At 34.1% G+C, this 14,687-nt stretch overlaps 1 protein-coding gene across 9 annotated transcripts in view; it reads right to left on the bottom strand.

The window, feature by feature from the left end:
• Positions 1-14,687, bottom strand: part of GPHN (gephyrin) — a gene marked incomplete at both ends in the record, with an annotated part of 652,555 nt that overhangs the window by 167,524 nt on the left and 470,344 nt on the right. For 7 of the 9 annotated variants that reach the window (XM_079700393.1, XM_079700386.1, XM_079700385.1 and 4 more), the window contains one exon: positions 4,372-4,414. In XM_079700393.1, the coding sequence (XP_079556519.1) occupies positions 4,372-4,414 (43 nt within the window). Of the gene's footprint in view, positions 1-4,371; positions 4,415-6,165; positions 6,229-14,687 lie in introns of all 9 variants that reach the window. The other 2 variants (XM_079700388.1, XM_079700387.1) reach the window with 1 other exon arrangement.

The following is a 14,687-nucleotide window of genomic DNA, read 5'->3' as shown; positions in this document are numbered from 1 at the left end:
TTGGCTTAATTTTGGATACTTTTGGCTCCTGGCTGAAAAAAGGACTACAGACTCTGATCATAATCCTTCTCACATTTGTGTAGCAGGGTTCAGATATGAGACCTCCACAGTCCTAAATGTTGCTATGTAGCTGCTGTCTCATTCAATAGTTCAATAAATGACCATCCAACAACAACAAATGCAGGCAAACTGACACTTATGATGGTTGAAAAAACTTTCCTAGATAGTTGATGTACTACTGTGATTCCTTAAGTAAGGGTGAAGGTCTAGATTGATTGATTGATCACATCCTTAGATGTTAATGGTCTATCTTTCAGCTTAGGCTGATCACAAGGGGAATTCTGATACCTGAAACCATCTGTAAGTGCACAGCTTACTGTCTTCATTAGCATAACATTACTATTCCACTGTCTTTATCGGCATAACTTTACTATTCCAGAAGATTCTTCCTTGGAAGATAAAAGTTATAAATAACTTTATTGCTCATTCCAGAAGCTTCCTAAATAGAAAGTACCAACAAACGTTTTATACACCAAGACTCAGAAATCCTTGCCTTGCCATGTCCGTGATTTCTAAATGATTATATCATGATCCTTATTTAATTCTAATCAAGCCCACGTTAAAAGAACTGCTTTAGATCAAATTTCAAAACCTCATAAATATCCTGACTTTGCCATTCCCTTCTGAGACTCTGAGACTAAGACTTTGTTGAAGTGGCACTCTCCCTTACCAGAGTAAGAATAAACTCAGCTTTTTATCAACAGGTTGTTTTAATATTGGTCAAAAAGTTCATTTGGTTTTTTTCTGTAAGACGGCTCTAGTAGTGCTTACTTGTCTTTAACTTCAGAACAATTTTGTTAGATTGTATTGTGACAGCTACAATATCAGCGTGCATTAAAAAAAAACCGTATCAAAATTGGTGAATTTTTGTGTAGCCATTTTAATATTGAAGATGGAAGAAAAAAGCAACATTTTCGGCATATTATGCTTTATTTATTTCAAGAAAGGTAAAAACGCAACTGAAACCCCAAAAAAGATTTGTGCAGTGTATGGAGAAGGTGCTGTGACTGATCGAACATGTCAAAAGTGGTTTGCAAAGTTTTGTGCTGGAGATTTCTCACTGGACGACGCTTCACGGTCGGGTAGGCCAGCTGAAGTTGATAGCGATCAAATCGAGACATTCACTGAGAACAATCATCGTTATACTCCACGTTGGAGATAGCCGACATACTCAAAATATCCAAAGCAAGCATTGAAAATCATTTGCACAATCCTGGTTATGTTCATCGCTTTGATGTTTGGGTTCCACATAAGTTCAGTGAAAAAAACCTTCTTGACCGTATTTCCGCATGCGATTCTCTACTTAAACATAAAGAAAATGGACTGTTTTTTAAAACAAATTGTGACGGGCTATGAAAAGTGGATATTGTACAATAATGTGTAATGGAAAAGATCATGGGGCAAGTAAAATGAACCACCACCAACCACACCAAAGGCCGGTCTTCATCCAAAGAAGGTGATGTTGTGTATATGGTGAAATTGGAAAGGAGTCCTCTATTATGAGCTCCTTCTGGAAAACCAAATGATTAATTCCAACAATTACTGCTCCCAATTAAACCCACTGAAAGCAGCACTCGACGAAAAGCGTCCAGAATTAGTCAACAGAAAATGCATAATCTTCCACCAGGGTAACGCAAGACCACATGTTTCTTTGATGATCAGGCAAAAACTGTTAAAGCTTGGCTGGGAAGTTCTGATTCATCTGCCGTATTCACCAGACATTGCACCTTCAGATTTCCATTTATTTCGGTCTTTACAAAATTCTCCTAATGAAAAAAATTTCAATTCCCTAGAAGACTGTAAAAGGCACCTGGAACAGTTCTTTGCTCAGAAAAATAAAAAGTTTTGGAAAGACAGAATTATGAAGTTGCCTGAAAAATGGCAGAGGGTAGTGGAACAAAACAGTGAATACATTGTTCAATAAAGTTCTTGGTGAAAATAAAAAATGTGTCTCTTATTTTTACTTAAAAACCGAAGGAACTTTTTGGCCAATTCAATAGTTTTGAGGTGCTAAAGGAAAGTTACCTCTTGCTTGAACAAAGTTACCAAAGTTAACTCTTCCTTGGACAATTCTGAACAAGCTCTATTAAGTTCTAACTTTTTTCCTTTCTCTAGTATCTGCTGATTTTTGCTTTGATACATTTTTATATGTGCTAAAAAAGAAGTTGATCATAGTTATCTTTTTATTAGCTACATTTTGGAAATGTTTTCCTTGAGGATAGTTAATTCACTAAGTAAATGAAAAAATGATTAAAATAGAACAAACTGTACGGGGTATACAAGAAGGATTAGTCACCTTGCCTTGGGGGAACTCAGAGAAGCCATCACAGAGGAGATCACACTTGAACTGAGTATGGAAAGATAAGTAAGAGTTTTCTAGGAAAATAAGGGGAATGGATATTTTACGTTGTGAGGGAAAGGGTCCCAAGGAATAGAGGCAGGACATAGCACTGAGAGAATGGGGGAACTGCTAATAGGGTCTATATGACTGCAATATAGTACTACATGCCAAAGGAAGAAAAAAAATAAAAGATAGAAGTAGACTAAATAAGCAATGAGATTAAGAAGTTCAGAGGTAGAACAGCTCATGAAAAGTCCTGGGTGTGGCTATGGGCATGAGTATGAATTACTAAAGCAGTATTGAGAGGAACGACCTTAAACTTATAGAACTCACAGAACTAAGAGGCTACAATGTCGGATGGGCTCTCTACATGGATCTAAATGGCTATATGGACCATCTACATGATTATTTTATCTTAAGAAAAGGTGAAGAGAAAAACCTGGACCATCATAAGGTCTATCCAAAGTGATTAACAACCAACAAGCCAGTAAGAGCATAAGTGAAATGAAAGCAGTTCTAACAGCACAAAGATCCATGATAAAGGTGAAGAAGGTTTCAAAGAAATCTGTTCTCAGTAAGAATTTTTTCTGTTCCTAATCACCACAATCACTATCAGTGATCCATCATCATCTCAGGATCAACAATAAATGGAAATCATACAGTAATCATCAAAAATGTCATTTAAAAATTTCATTTATTTCTATTGTTTTATTTTAGTAAATATTCAATCATCACTTCCTTGACTCTTAGTTTTCTCAACCTTGGGTCTTAAGAAGGGATTATAGGACTTTACAACTCCTATTATTGAAGTGCCTCCCTCAGATTCACATGTCTGTCAGATGTTATGAAAACTCACAAAAGTATACAAGTTAAACATGCCTGTTTGCATTTATTTTTATATAACTCTAATATGAAGGTCCTGGACAAACAACTGCAGTGTGCTTGCCTAATAACTCAAGGTTTTCAAGCTAAGGTAGCAGATTTACAACACAGAAATGGGAAAATCTTACATTAAAGAAAATAAAATGAAACAAAATTTTACCTATTTGAAGTTCTCCAGGTATTTGTTTAATTGTTAAATAATACAGACATTCTACTGGAAATAGAAATCATTCCATTTACTAAAACTCTCAGTGGTATAAGTAAGGACCCATTTCAGTATGGTCCTCCTGCACTTCTTCTCTTGATAATGATCAGGAAGAAGATAGGGTGATACCATTAATATTAAGTGACAGAGAACAATATCTACAAATTTAGCATTTATACAGCACTTTTCTCTTAGAATCCCAAAGTTTTCAAGGCACAACCTTTGATGTCACACCATTTCAAGGATACAGGTAAGGAAAAGCTATTTATATTTCCTTTTTATAAGACAGGAAAATGAATAATACACAAGGTCAGAAAATGAATAATACACAAAGTCAAGTGACTTCCATGCAAATGTTATTGGTGATAAAACAGAAAAATAAAATTAAGGTTTTTTCATCTTTGGTTTAGGGCACTATGTTCTGAAACATGCTGCCTGTGAAGATAACATCTTTTAGGAATTCATATTCACGAAATGATTATGATGTACCTGCTTAGGAGTCCTTTTTTTCTTTTTTAGATTTATTTAGTGGATTTATATTACATTATTTTCAGTTAGTCTGTTTTCAAATAACTTTTTGGCAGTGGGGCGATTAAAGAGGGTTCTCATCTTAGAGTCACAGAGGAGCTCATTACTACCCTAACCGGTAGTGCTGTCAAAGTTCTGATGTCAGAACTTGCAAAAACAATTGATAAGGGAAATATTCATTAATATATTGATACTGTTATTTTTAGAAGGCAAAAGCTCTAAAATTCATATTCTTGACATAAACTTTCCCCATTGCTCTTCTTCATTCTTTCACCAAAATGTCATTTTTAGCTTTCCTTCTTGTTGAACCACAAGTTCTAATCCAGTAGTCCATCTGAAATAATGATATACTCACTGGCTCTGAGAATGTTCTCCTTGCTGCTGCACCTGGACTGGACCTGCAGAGAGAGCATAAACTCAGTAATTTAGGGCTCATAACAGAGATAGCCAGATATGTATGTATATTTAATGGGCAAACTCCTGAGGTCTAGGAGCAAAGGCTTTATGTATCTCACATATAAAAACATGTTAATAAAAATATGTTACATTTATTCCATATATTTTTATTTTTTCCTTTTCTTACTTAAAGAAAGGACTGATTTCTAGAAAAAAAATTGGGGGCACAATATTGTAAATGGGACAAGGGTAAAACTAATGGCATTTTTTAATTGATGTGTATTGGAAATTAGTATATGGGAAAAAATTCAAGTTACCACATATTCAGTTGTGAATTCAGATGCTTAATGTTAAAGACACTAAACTTAATATTAAAGACACTAATGACTAAAATAATAATGCAATTCAAGTAATAAAGTTGTAATCAAATGTTCCTTGGTAGTCATTTTTAGTTACATATGTTAATGAGGGGAAAAGAGAAATCTTCATATACAATATTTACATGTGAGTCTAATAACCTTTGTTATTTACCGATTATAATAATTGATAATTATTAGTTACAAAAGATGTTTTGATTGGAAATCAATGAAATTGAAGTCACTTATTTGCCAGTTCTTAAGTGTGTATATAGTTATCAATCAGAAACTCATGCTGATTCAAATATTTCAGGTCAAAGTGGAACATTCTTTTACATGTTGCAAAACTGATGAATTCAAGGGCCATGCTGGATGGCACTGACACTTGTTGATTTCAGAGGCAACTGTATTGAAACTCCACACCTCTTCTTCCCACTCCGCAGCAGCTTGCCCCAAATGGTATACACAGCAAATTAATTTCTATCGCTTAACACAGTCTACTATTGTAATGAAACAAATTATGAAAGTAATGTTGCAACTTAGGGTGGGTTATGGTTGTCCTTCCCTGAAAAAAACAACTGTTAATGTTTAAAGAAACAATAAAAAAAATCACAAACATACACACAAGAAACATACACACACACCAAAAAAAAAAAAAGAGGGGAAAAATAATTCCAGATGTTAAACTTATTCTCTTTTGGCCCAGATTGTTTAATTAGTTTTAAATACACTAGAATGAAGAAACTAATCTGTAAGATAATATTCTTATATTCTTTACTCAAAGTTTTATTGGAGAACAATGCTGGACCAAATGGGAAAGAAATTAATGACTACTTAAAGAAAATAATACAGTAAGGAAGACATGAAAGCAAGGAAAAGAAAAAGAAGAGAGAGAGTTTTGGGGAGGGTAAATCTAGTAGACAGAAAAGAAAGTATGGCCTTATAGAAGGGGACAATATGTAAATGCAGAATGTTCTGCTATTTCTTATTGAAAATTCATACCAAGAGGGTAAGAATGACTAATGAACTTGCTGCAAAATAAACAAGCAAGTTGGCATACCATGGAATGAAAATAAGTGTTAACTATATCACTACAGCCTTAAAGGAGAAAAGAAACAAACACTAATAGACAAATTAATAGACAAGCTTAATAAAGAGATAAACTACATTTTAAAAACGATTCAAAGAACACAAGAGATAGCTAAAAGAGTGAGAGAAAAATCTGGAGAGAGAAGGAAAAGAAAGGGGAAAATGTTGAAGGACAAAAACAGAATTCAAAGAAGTCAAATGGAAGTCAAGAAAGTCTTCAACAAGATGTAGAAACAGAAGGAGCCAAACCCATAGCGCAAAGCAACGTTTGCGAATGGAAAGCAGCTCCTTTGATCAGTAATAGTTACTCTTAAGTCGTAGCCTCTATTCCTCCAGAGTTCATCTTTAAGCCCTTCCAATCTAGAGTGGAGCTAGTGTATGGATAGAAACAAGAGATTTACAATGAACAGAGCAGTTCAGATGAGTAGTTCAAATTGTCTCATCAAATGTTTCAACAGACTTATATAATGTCTAAATGGAAATGGAGGTGAAGTACTAGCTGGCTTTACCAAAAAAAGCAAACCAAATCAAAACCACAATAAAAAAAACACCCTCTCCCTTTCTTAGGTGGCCTAAAAAATTAACAAAAAATTCATTCATAGCATGAGTTTTTTTTTTTTTTTTTTGCGGTATGCGGGCCTCTCACTGTTGTGGCCTCTCCCATTGCGGAGCACAGGCTCCGGACGCGCAGGCTCAGCGGCCATGGCTCACGGGCCCAGCCGCTCCACGGCATGTGGGATCCTCCCGGACCGGGGCACGAACCCGCATCCCCTGCATCGGCAGGCGGACTCTCAACCACTGCGCCACCAGGGAAGCCCTTTTTTTGTTTTTTTAAAAAATTTACTTTTTAATTTATTTTTGGCTGCGTTGGGTCTTTGCTGCTGTGTGAGGGTTTTTCTCTAGTTGCAGTGAGCAGGGGCTATTGTTCGTTGCGGTCTGCGGGCTTCTCATTGCAGTGGCTTCTCTTGTTGCAGAGCATGAGCTCTAGGCACGTGGGCTTCAGTAGTTCTGGGCACATGGGCTCAGTAATTGTGGCTCACAGGCTCTAGAGCACAGACTCAGTAGTCGTGGCACATGGGCTTTGCCGCTCCGCGGCATGTGGGATCTTGCCGGACCAGGGCTCGAACCCACGTCCCCTGGATTGGCAGGCGGATTCTTAACCACTGAGCCACGAGGGAAGTCCCTCATAGCATGAATTTAATAAACCTAAGTCTTGCTTTGTGGCACATCAGTTTAGAATGATATATTTCAAACAGCTTTGAAGAGAAATTTGGATGATGAGAAAAATTCAATATTCTGAATCTGTGAATCTAGGTTCAAAAATTGCCAACATCAGTATAACCAATGTCTTCTCATTTACATTACATTGGCTATTTGACCCAGATTTGAGGGAAATCACTTTTAAAAATCAATGATTAAATGAACTTCTTTACTTTAGTGATTTTGAGTATACATTAAAAAATTGAGGAAATTAATTTAAAACATTTTAATACTTATGTGTGCAGTGGATGCCCCTCTTTTCTGTACCAAGAAACTGGTCATCATTATAATACTGACTTAATTTAATAAAATCCCAATATGAAGATTTTGCCTAGCTCACAATGTAATGGGATTTACTTGAAAGAATAAAGTTGAGAAACAACTATTGTTCTCACAATATGGACTATAAAGAAGGTAACACAGGTCTGTTTCAGGTTTTATGATTTGCTGTTGTTTTTCTTTATCTTACCCAATTTGTCAGGGATTAAAAATGAAAAGTATGGTGTTGGATGATCTGTTACTTTATTCTACTGGATTATGTTATTTTACTAAGATAAACATTTATAGTATTGACAATTCCCCTTTCAACTGAAATCAAAGCTAAAATAATGTGTAGAAACAGTATACTAACGTCAATGGAGGAAATAAAAAACACAAGAGACTTACTGAAAATGTAGGTATTCATTGACTAATCAAGACTGCTTTCAGACATCAAATAATTCATTTAATTCATTTCAACATGTGTTTACATGTATAATATAATTTTTGCTGAAGATCACATTGTCCATTAAGACATCTTAAGCAATGAAACAGAAAACAAAAGGAGGGAGAGCACGTAATAAACGGTAAGGAAAAAAAGTGAAAATGCTTTAAACAAAGCTGAGAAAACTTTAACAAACAACCACAATCTTTAGATACAGTTAGAGAAGTGACTTACCTTATGCTTAGGTCTTAACAAGAATAGCACAGTGTTTAAAGTCAGCTCTTCATTATGGGAGGTACAATTGAAAGCCATAGGTTATAATAACATGAATTGCTACACAGAAATGAAGACTTTTTCAGCCCAACATGAAAAGCTAACTCTTATGGGAAAACATTTCAACTTATGTTTAATGCAACATAAAGAACATTTGAGGGTGTAAACATCAAAACACATGAATTTCACACCAATAAGAGAGAGACAGCCCAATCTCTCAGGAACACAGAAGATTTAATCTGTGACCATAATCTGTGACACATAAGGGAAGGCACATCACTCTAACATTGAAAGATGCATGCATAACGTGTAATCATCCACTGTCAACCCCCCCCACCCAACCTCCATCCCACCTGTACACACAAAAGCCCACTAAGATACAGAGAAAGAATGTAGTGCCAAGCTGTTATGAAGAAAGCAGGACACACGGAAGCACAGCAGTGGTCATGTGATTTGAGAGGTGTTCTTCCCTTAAACCATCCCATCACCATGCTTATTTTAAAGAAGCCAGGAAAAGACCCCCTTCAATGCTGCAATAGCTACGAGCCCCCAGCTTGAAGCTAGTGTGTGGAATTTTGATCACCGTTCCCTGCGATGTCAGGGGCTCTCCAGTGGAAGCCAGATATGTAACACCAGTTAGTGGGGTACAAATATGTGAATAACAAACATCTTTTCCCTTCTGCATTTCACAGAAGTGAGGGAGGAGAGAAACAAAATAAAACCCATGTCAAGAATAGGTTCATAACAATATAAAGATGTATAAATATTAAAATGGAGATTACATTTGATTGCAGGTTAACACAACTCAGGTTTCATAAAAACTGCCTCTATTTTGCTGCTCACCGGGCTAATTTGTATTCCTTTTCCTTGTAAATGCTTGGAATAAATCTATACAATATGGCTCATATTTAAAATTTCTGAGCAGTTGGTCAGATGGCATCAAAGTCAAGAACAAAAGAAGTCTTCTTCTTTGATGGACATTAAGAAAGCCCTCTCTATTTTTAGCATGATTTTACTGGCTGGCAGTTACGTTTTAAATTAAAAATTAAGCTTCTGTATATATGCTTACTTATATAATCTGAGAAACTCTATGTCAGTGGTTTGCTTTAAATTTTAATGTTTAAATTTTAAAAAGCAAATAAGAAAAATGACTACCTACTTAGAAACTGTTAGTAAGCTCCCTATGTACTTTTCTTTACTGTCGATAAATCTTATTTTAACATGGGCTGTTCCAGTCAATAAGAGGGTTATATCAGCTTATTAGAAAAAATGTCAACTTTGGATTCCTATTATTGATGACAGTAGTTAACTTTATCTGTTTTATTTTTTGTATGAGATGGGTTTTGATTCATGTGTGGCAAGCAATTTAGTTAGATTTTTAATTGTTTAAAGATCATTTACTTATATTAGCATTTTCTCTCCCTCATCCTATTCTTAGCAGGCCAGAATATCTTGATCTTTACTTTAGCATGTCTTTATTATTTTAGGCTCTGGACCCTCCTTTAATCTTACTTTCTTCATCGGTAAAATAAAGACTGTTATGGGCTCAAAGGAAATAATATATGTATCAGTGATTTTAAGCTATAAAGACGGAAACAAATGTCAGTGGTTGTTATGATCAGTGGAGCCACTGACAGCTGTGAAACACTCTGAATTATACACCCTCCTCATTATAACTTTCTCATCAGCTCAAAATGGAGGCAAGTTCTTATTTTTGATGGAAAGAAAAAAAAATCCATGCACAGTTGTATGTTTTTCTCAATAGGGATTGACCAAAACTTTTTGGAAATGTCATAGCCATACGGCCATATGTACTGGTAGGAATGAAAGCCATATAATCTAAGGCATGGAGCAAAGTCTGAACTAGCTCCTCTAGCATATTTCTTGTACTCCTGAGCTTTTAGACTTTAGACAAGCTATTTCCTCTTTCTAGAATACTCTGTTGCTTATTTTCTGATCCAAATGCTACTTGTCCTTTAAGATATAGCTTAAATTGTATTTGGGGCAAAAAATATTCCCCAAGTTCCTAAACCAGAAATAATCTCTTCTTTCCCTGAACTCTTTTAATAGCCTTACTGAGAAACAATTTACTTACTATAAAATTCACATATTTTAAGTACACATTTGATAGCTTTTAAGAGATCTATATGGCTGTACAACCATCACCACAATCTAGTTTTAGGTATACCTAAATTCTTAAAGCCTCTTAACTGAACTTCTACTTTAAGAGTTCTCATAGTTACTCACATTTCAATTATTGATGTAGGTTCCCAAATATACTGTTTATTTTTGGAGGGAGAGGACCATGACTTTAATTCTCTTTATATTTCTAACTAAGTCAAATCTAGTGCTTTGTATAAACATTTGCCAAATCTGAATGTGTTTATTTTTGTAGTAATTATAGTTTTTTTTCAATCTCAGCAGATTCAAATTTATTATTTATAGTATAAGTATGATCATAGCTATTCCTGTACTATCTTAAAATGTTTTTTATTTATTTGGACCAGGTAATATTAAGAGATACAATATGAAAAGTATGTGGATTATAGCAAAGAAATATCTGAATACCTTATAGAATGATTATAAGAATTTGGAAAACAAATTACTATTAATACTGCTTAAGGTTAATCAAATAGTGACATTTGGAGTCCAATAAAGGTTATTCTATACCATAGGTTTTAGGTCAGGTTAAGAAGATTTCTTTGAGAGAACAGAATGTCCTGTATCTCATAGGTCAGGTCACTTGAGTGACAGAGATGACAGAGATATTTGATGTATCATGGCCCTTTTGACTTTAATTTCTCTACCATATTAAACTTATTTAAGAGTAACCTGTCTCTGAAAGAACAAACTTCACTGCATACCATTAACTCATAAAAGTAAAACTTAAGAGAATAGAGAAAAATGACCTCATTGGCATTTACTCAGATTACTTGCCTCTTTAGCCTACCTTGAAAGAGAAGGAAAGAAAGGATTGATTTAAACAACATTAAGCCAACAACTCTACAATCTTAGACTCTTAAATTCTATTTCTTTCTCTTCTCACTTCTTATTGCAAAAATGGAGACTTGGTCTAGGAAAGCTCTGCTCCATAGTTCTATTCATTCATCACTTTATCTGGATAAATTAGGATATAAGTATTTGGCTCATCTGAGCCTGATGACCATTTATTTGTGTTTAATTTGTGTTTATGATATCACAATACATATGTGACTGAACTCAGAGAATTTTATTTATAACGTGAAAGGCAGCATGATAAAGGAACGTCCTTTAGAGTCCAGTGGTATGGTTTCTGATACTGGTTTTTCCTTTTCTGATCTTTAGAACCTTAGACATGACATTCAGCATCTTGGAGTTTTAATTTTCTTATCCATAAAATGAGGAAAATTAAATAGGATAATATATGTAAAAGTAAAAACTATTGTAAATGAAAAACAGCAATACAAATCTAAGTCATTATTATTATCCTTATGTACATTTTAAGTCACCTACATTTTATATAGGTAGAATCTGAGGCACAATGAGAATAAAGAATTTGCTCCAGATCATGCCATAAATCGGGGACAAATAGAAGACTATAATTGCCAATTTCTAGACTAAACCTTCAAAAAAGGCTGAGTTAAGGTGTGAGGTTACCACTGCAAGGGTTAATCTAATTCTGTGTTGTATGATTTTAGTCAAGTTATCTCACTTCCATGGGACTTAGTTTCTTTATCTGCAAAATGAGGATGTTTTTTGGGGTTTCAACTGAGGTTGATGGACCCCTTGAGAGAACCTGTGGATAAAAATGAGGAGTCCATTTACTGTGACGGAGAAAAAAATTATCATTTTTATATTTACCAACCTAATTAAATTCTACTATTTTCTTTCATTATGAGCTTAGATGACAAATTATAGTAATAATAGCAGAATCTATTGCTTCAAATTATTATGGATATTTAAAAATATTGTGTATGTTCACCAGGATTTCAAATTACAGTAGTCTAATGACTTGCTGCTAAATTTTGTTATTTGATGTGTTTTTAAAAAGGCAGTATTATTATATCATAATTTGTAAGAGCTATTTTGCTAATGATTTCAATTTAGTTTTTTTTGTAATCCTATGTATTTTATTTTATATATATTTAAAATATTTTTCTGACAGAGAGTCTGTAGGCTTTGCCAGATTCCCAAATGGGTCTATGGGAGCAAAAAGGTTAAAAAAACCTCTGAACTAGATAACTTTTAGCTTCCTTTTATCTCTAGGATTTTGTTGCTGTAAGAAATCTTTAACACCTCCATCTGCTGCCCTTTATCAAACCACATATAAAAGAAGCCCTTCTCTTTTTGAGAAAATTATATATTGGTCACTAAATTAAGCAACTGCCCATTTAACAGACAGACCATCTCAGAAATAAAAAAGATACATGGCTTTTAAAAAGTTATAAAGACCTCAGACTTAAAAAAAATTCTGCTTTACTTGTTTTTTTCCCATTGGTTTAGATAATTAATTAAATGGAATAATCATTTAACAGTCATCACATTTCAAACTCTCTAACCAAAGGTGAACTTACACACACACACACACACACACACACACACACGTGTGTGTGTGGATAAATGTGTATCATTAATTAATATTCTTTGAACTCAGTCATACCTTGATCACAGGTAGAGAGCAACAATGCTGTTATCTAAGTATAACATAAATCTTTGCAGGCACACAGACAGTATTTATAAGCAACATAATTTTACACATCTTTTCCAGAGGACCATTCTTAAATGTTTTCCCACTGCCATTTGAATTACTACTGTCTTAAATTCCACTTAGCTTTCCTAAGTCCTAGGTAAATGTGAAGAATTTCTCTTTTTTCAGTATTACCTCTTCTAAAAGAAGCTGAACTATGGCAGGCTACACAGCTGGTGAAGTGAATAATTACCATTAAAAATGAAAAGCCTATTTATGCTGCTTTATAGGTAACATGGTGAGTTCCTTATTCTCAAAGAGAATACTATAATATGTAGAACATATCTAAGAATAGAACTGATCACACTATGACTCAAGGGAATATAATTTGAACATCAATGGTGAATATTCTTAATGTATTTCCTATTTAAAGATTTAATTCTAAATTGAGTCACTCTCAATAACCTCCAAAAAATTTGTAAGTCCTAGGTTGGTCTTCCCTTGGTACCAACAATATTTGTGAGTTGATTTTTGTTCTGAGAATTTTAATGTTGATCATGATAAACATGAGGAAAATACAACTACCTAATTATATATATATATATAAATTATATATATATAACAAACCTAAATAAAGTATTTTTTGACTAGTAGGGATTTTCAATTATTGATGACACAATTTCTCAATCTTCAGATGAATAACCGATTATTTTAAAGAGAAATTTATATTCATTCGAGAGATGAGAAAGCAAGGATTGTTACTGGCTTTAGATCACACAGTAAAGTAGTAATGGAACTCAGCCCTCTTGACTTCCAAATCCATTTCTCTGTACACTAGTAGATGACCTTATCTCTCTAACCTACCAATGGCAGTCACTGCATTCCTAATTAGACCTTGAATTTTCATTGACTTTTTGCTCCTATTTCTCTTAGCAATGAAAACCATTTAGAATAGGTGTGTGAATGCAGGAGTGAAGAAAAACTGATATAATGGAAGGCAGTTTGGGGAGTAGTACTCTGGAGCCAAACTGGATTTCAATCTTGACTCTATCATCATTAGTTGTTGAAACTGGATAAGTCATAATCTGTCTTTGTTTTCTTATGTATAAAATGAGAATAATACCAGTAACTACCTCATAGGGTTGTTGTGAAGAAAATGAGATAATATATATAAAGTGTTTGCTTAGATGAATATCTGGCCCAGAGTGAACAGTGTATGAGTATTAACTAATACTATGTTTGCTGTTGTTATCAATACTATTACCATTCTCTGTTTGGATGATACTCTAGATCTGTAATAAAGAATGTTGTCTAATTTCTTTCATGATTTTGACAGCTCTCATAAATAAGATCAAGTAAGATTAGTTTAGATAAGTATTTGAATAGAAAGTTTAAAAAAAAACTAATAAATCTTATGAAATAAAGCCTAATAGATAGTCAATAATATAAAAACCTGAATTATTGAGCACTTGTAATTATTATCATTTTCTGACATTCTTAGAAGAAAATCACCTTTGTTTTCATTAAATATGAGCTTTGAAATGCTGAGTTTTAAACTAGATTTAATATTCTCCTTAAAAAATATATTCTCCTTGGTTTTCCTTGAGTGGTAGCAGAAATGCCACCCCAAAATGTGGCTCTTTGGCATAAGGTTATTTTGAGAAAGAGTAGACATAAAAGAGGCTCTGAAAACAAAGTAGAAGTAACCCTTTTGTAAGGGAAATTTACATTTATGAAATAAATTTCCATTTATACTGGGGTCTCAGTCCTCTGGACTTGGAAGAAGAACAATGACTCTTAAATCACAAGATAAATCTTGTCAATGGGGAAGGCACCAATTTAATCTATATAACAAACCTTATTCTTGTTTGCTGTGCTTTTCCTGGTAACCTCTCTGTATCTGGCTTTACTGCCCCCACCTTTCATTT

Source organism: Hyperoodon ampullatus, assembly GCF_949752795.1.
Source record: "Hyperoodon ampullatus genome assembly, chromosome: 3".
Taxonomy (NCBI): domain Eukaryota; kingdom Metazoa; phylum Chordata; class Mammalia; order Artiodactyla; family Ziphiidae; genus Hyperoodon; species Hyperoodon ampullatus.
This window is presented reverse-complemented; position numbering and strand designations above follow the sequence as displayed.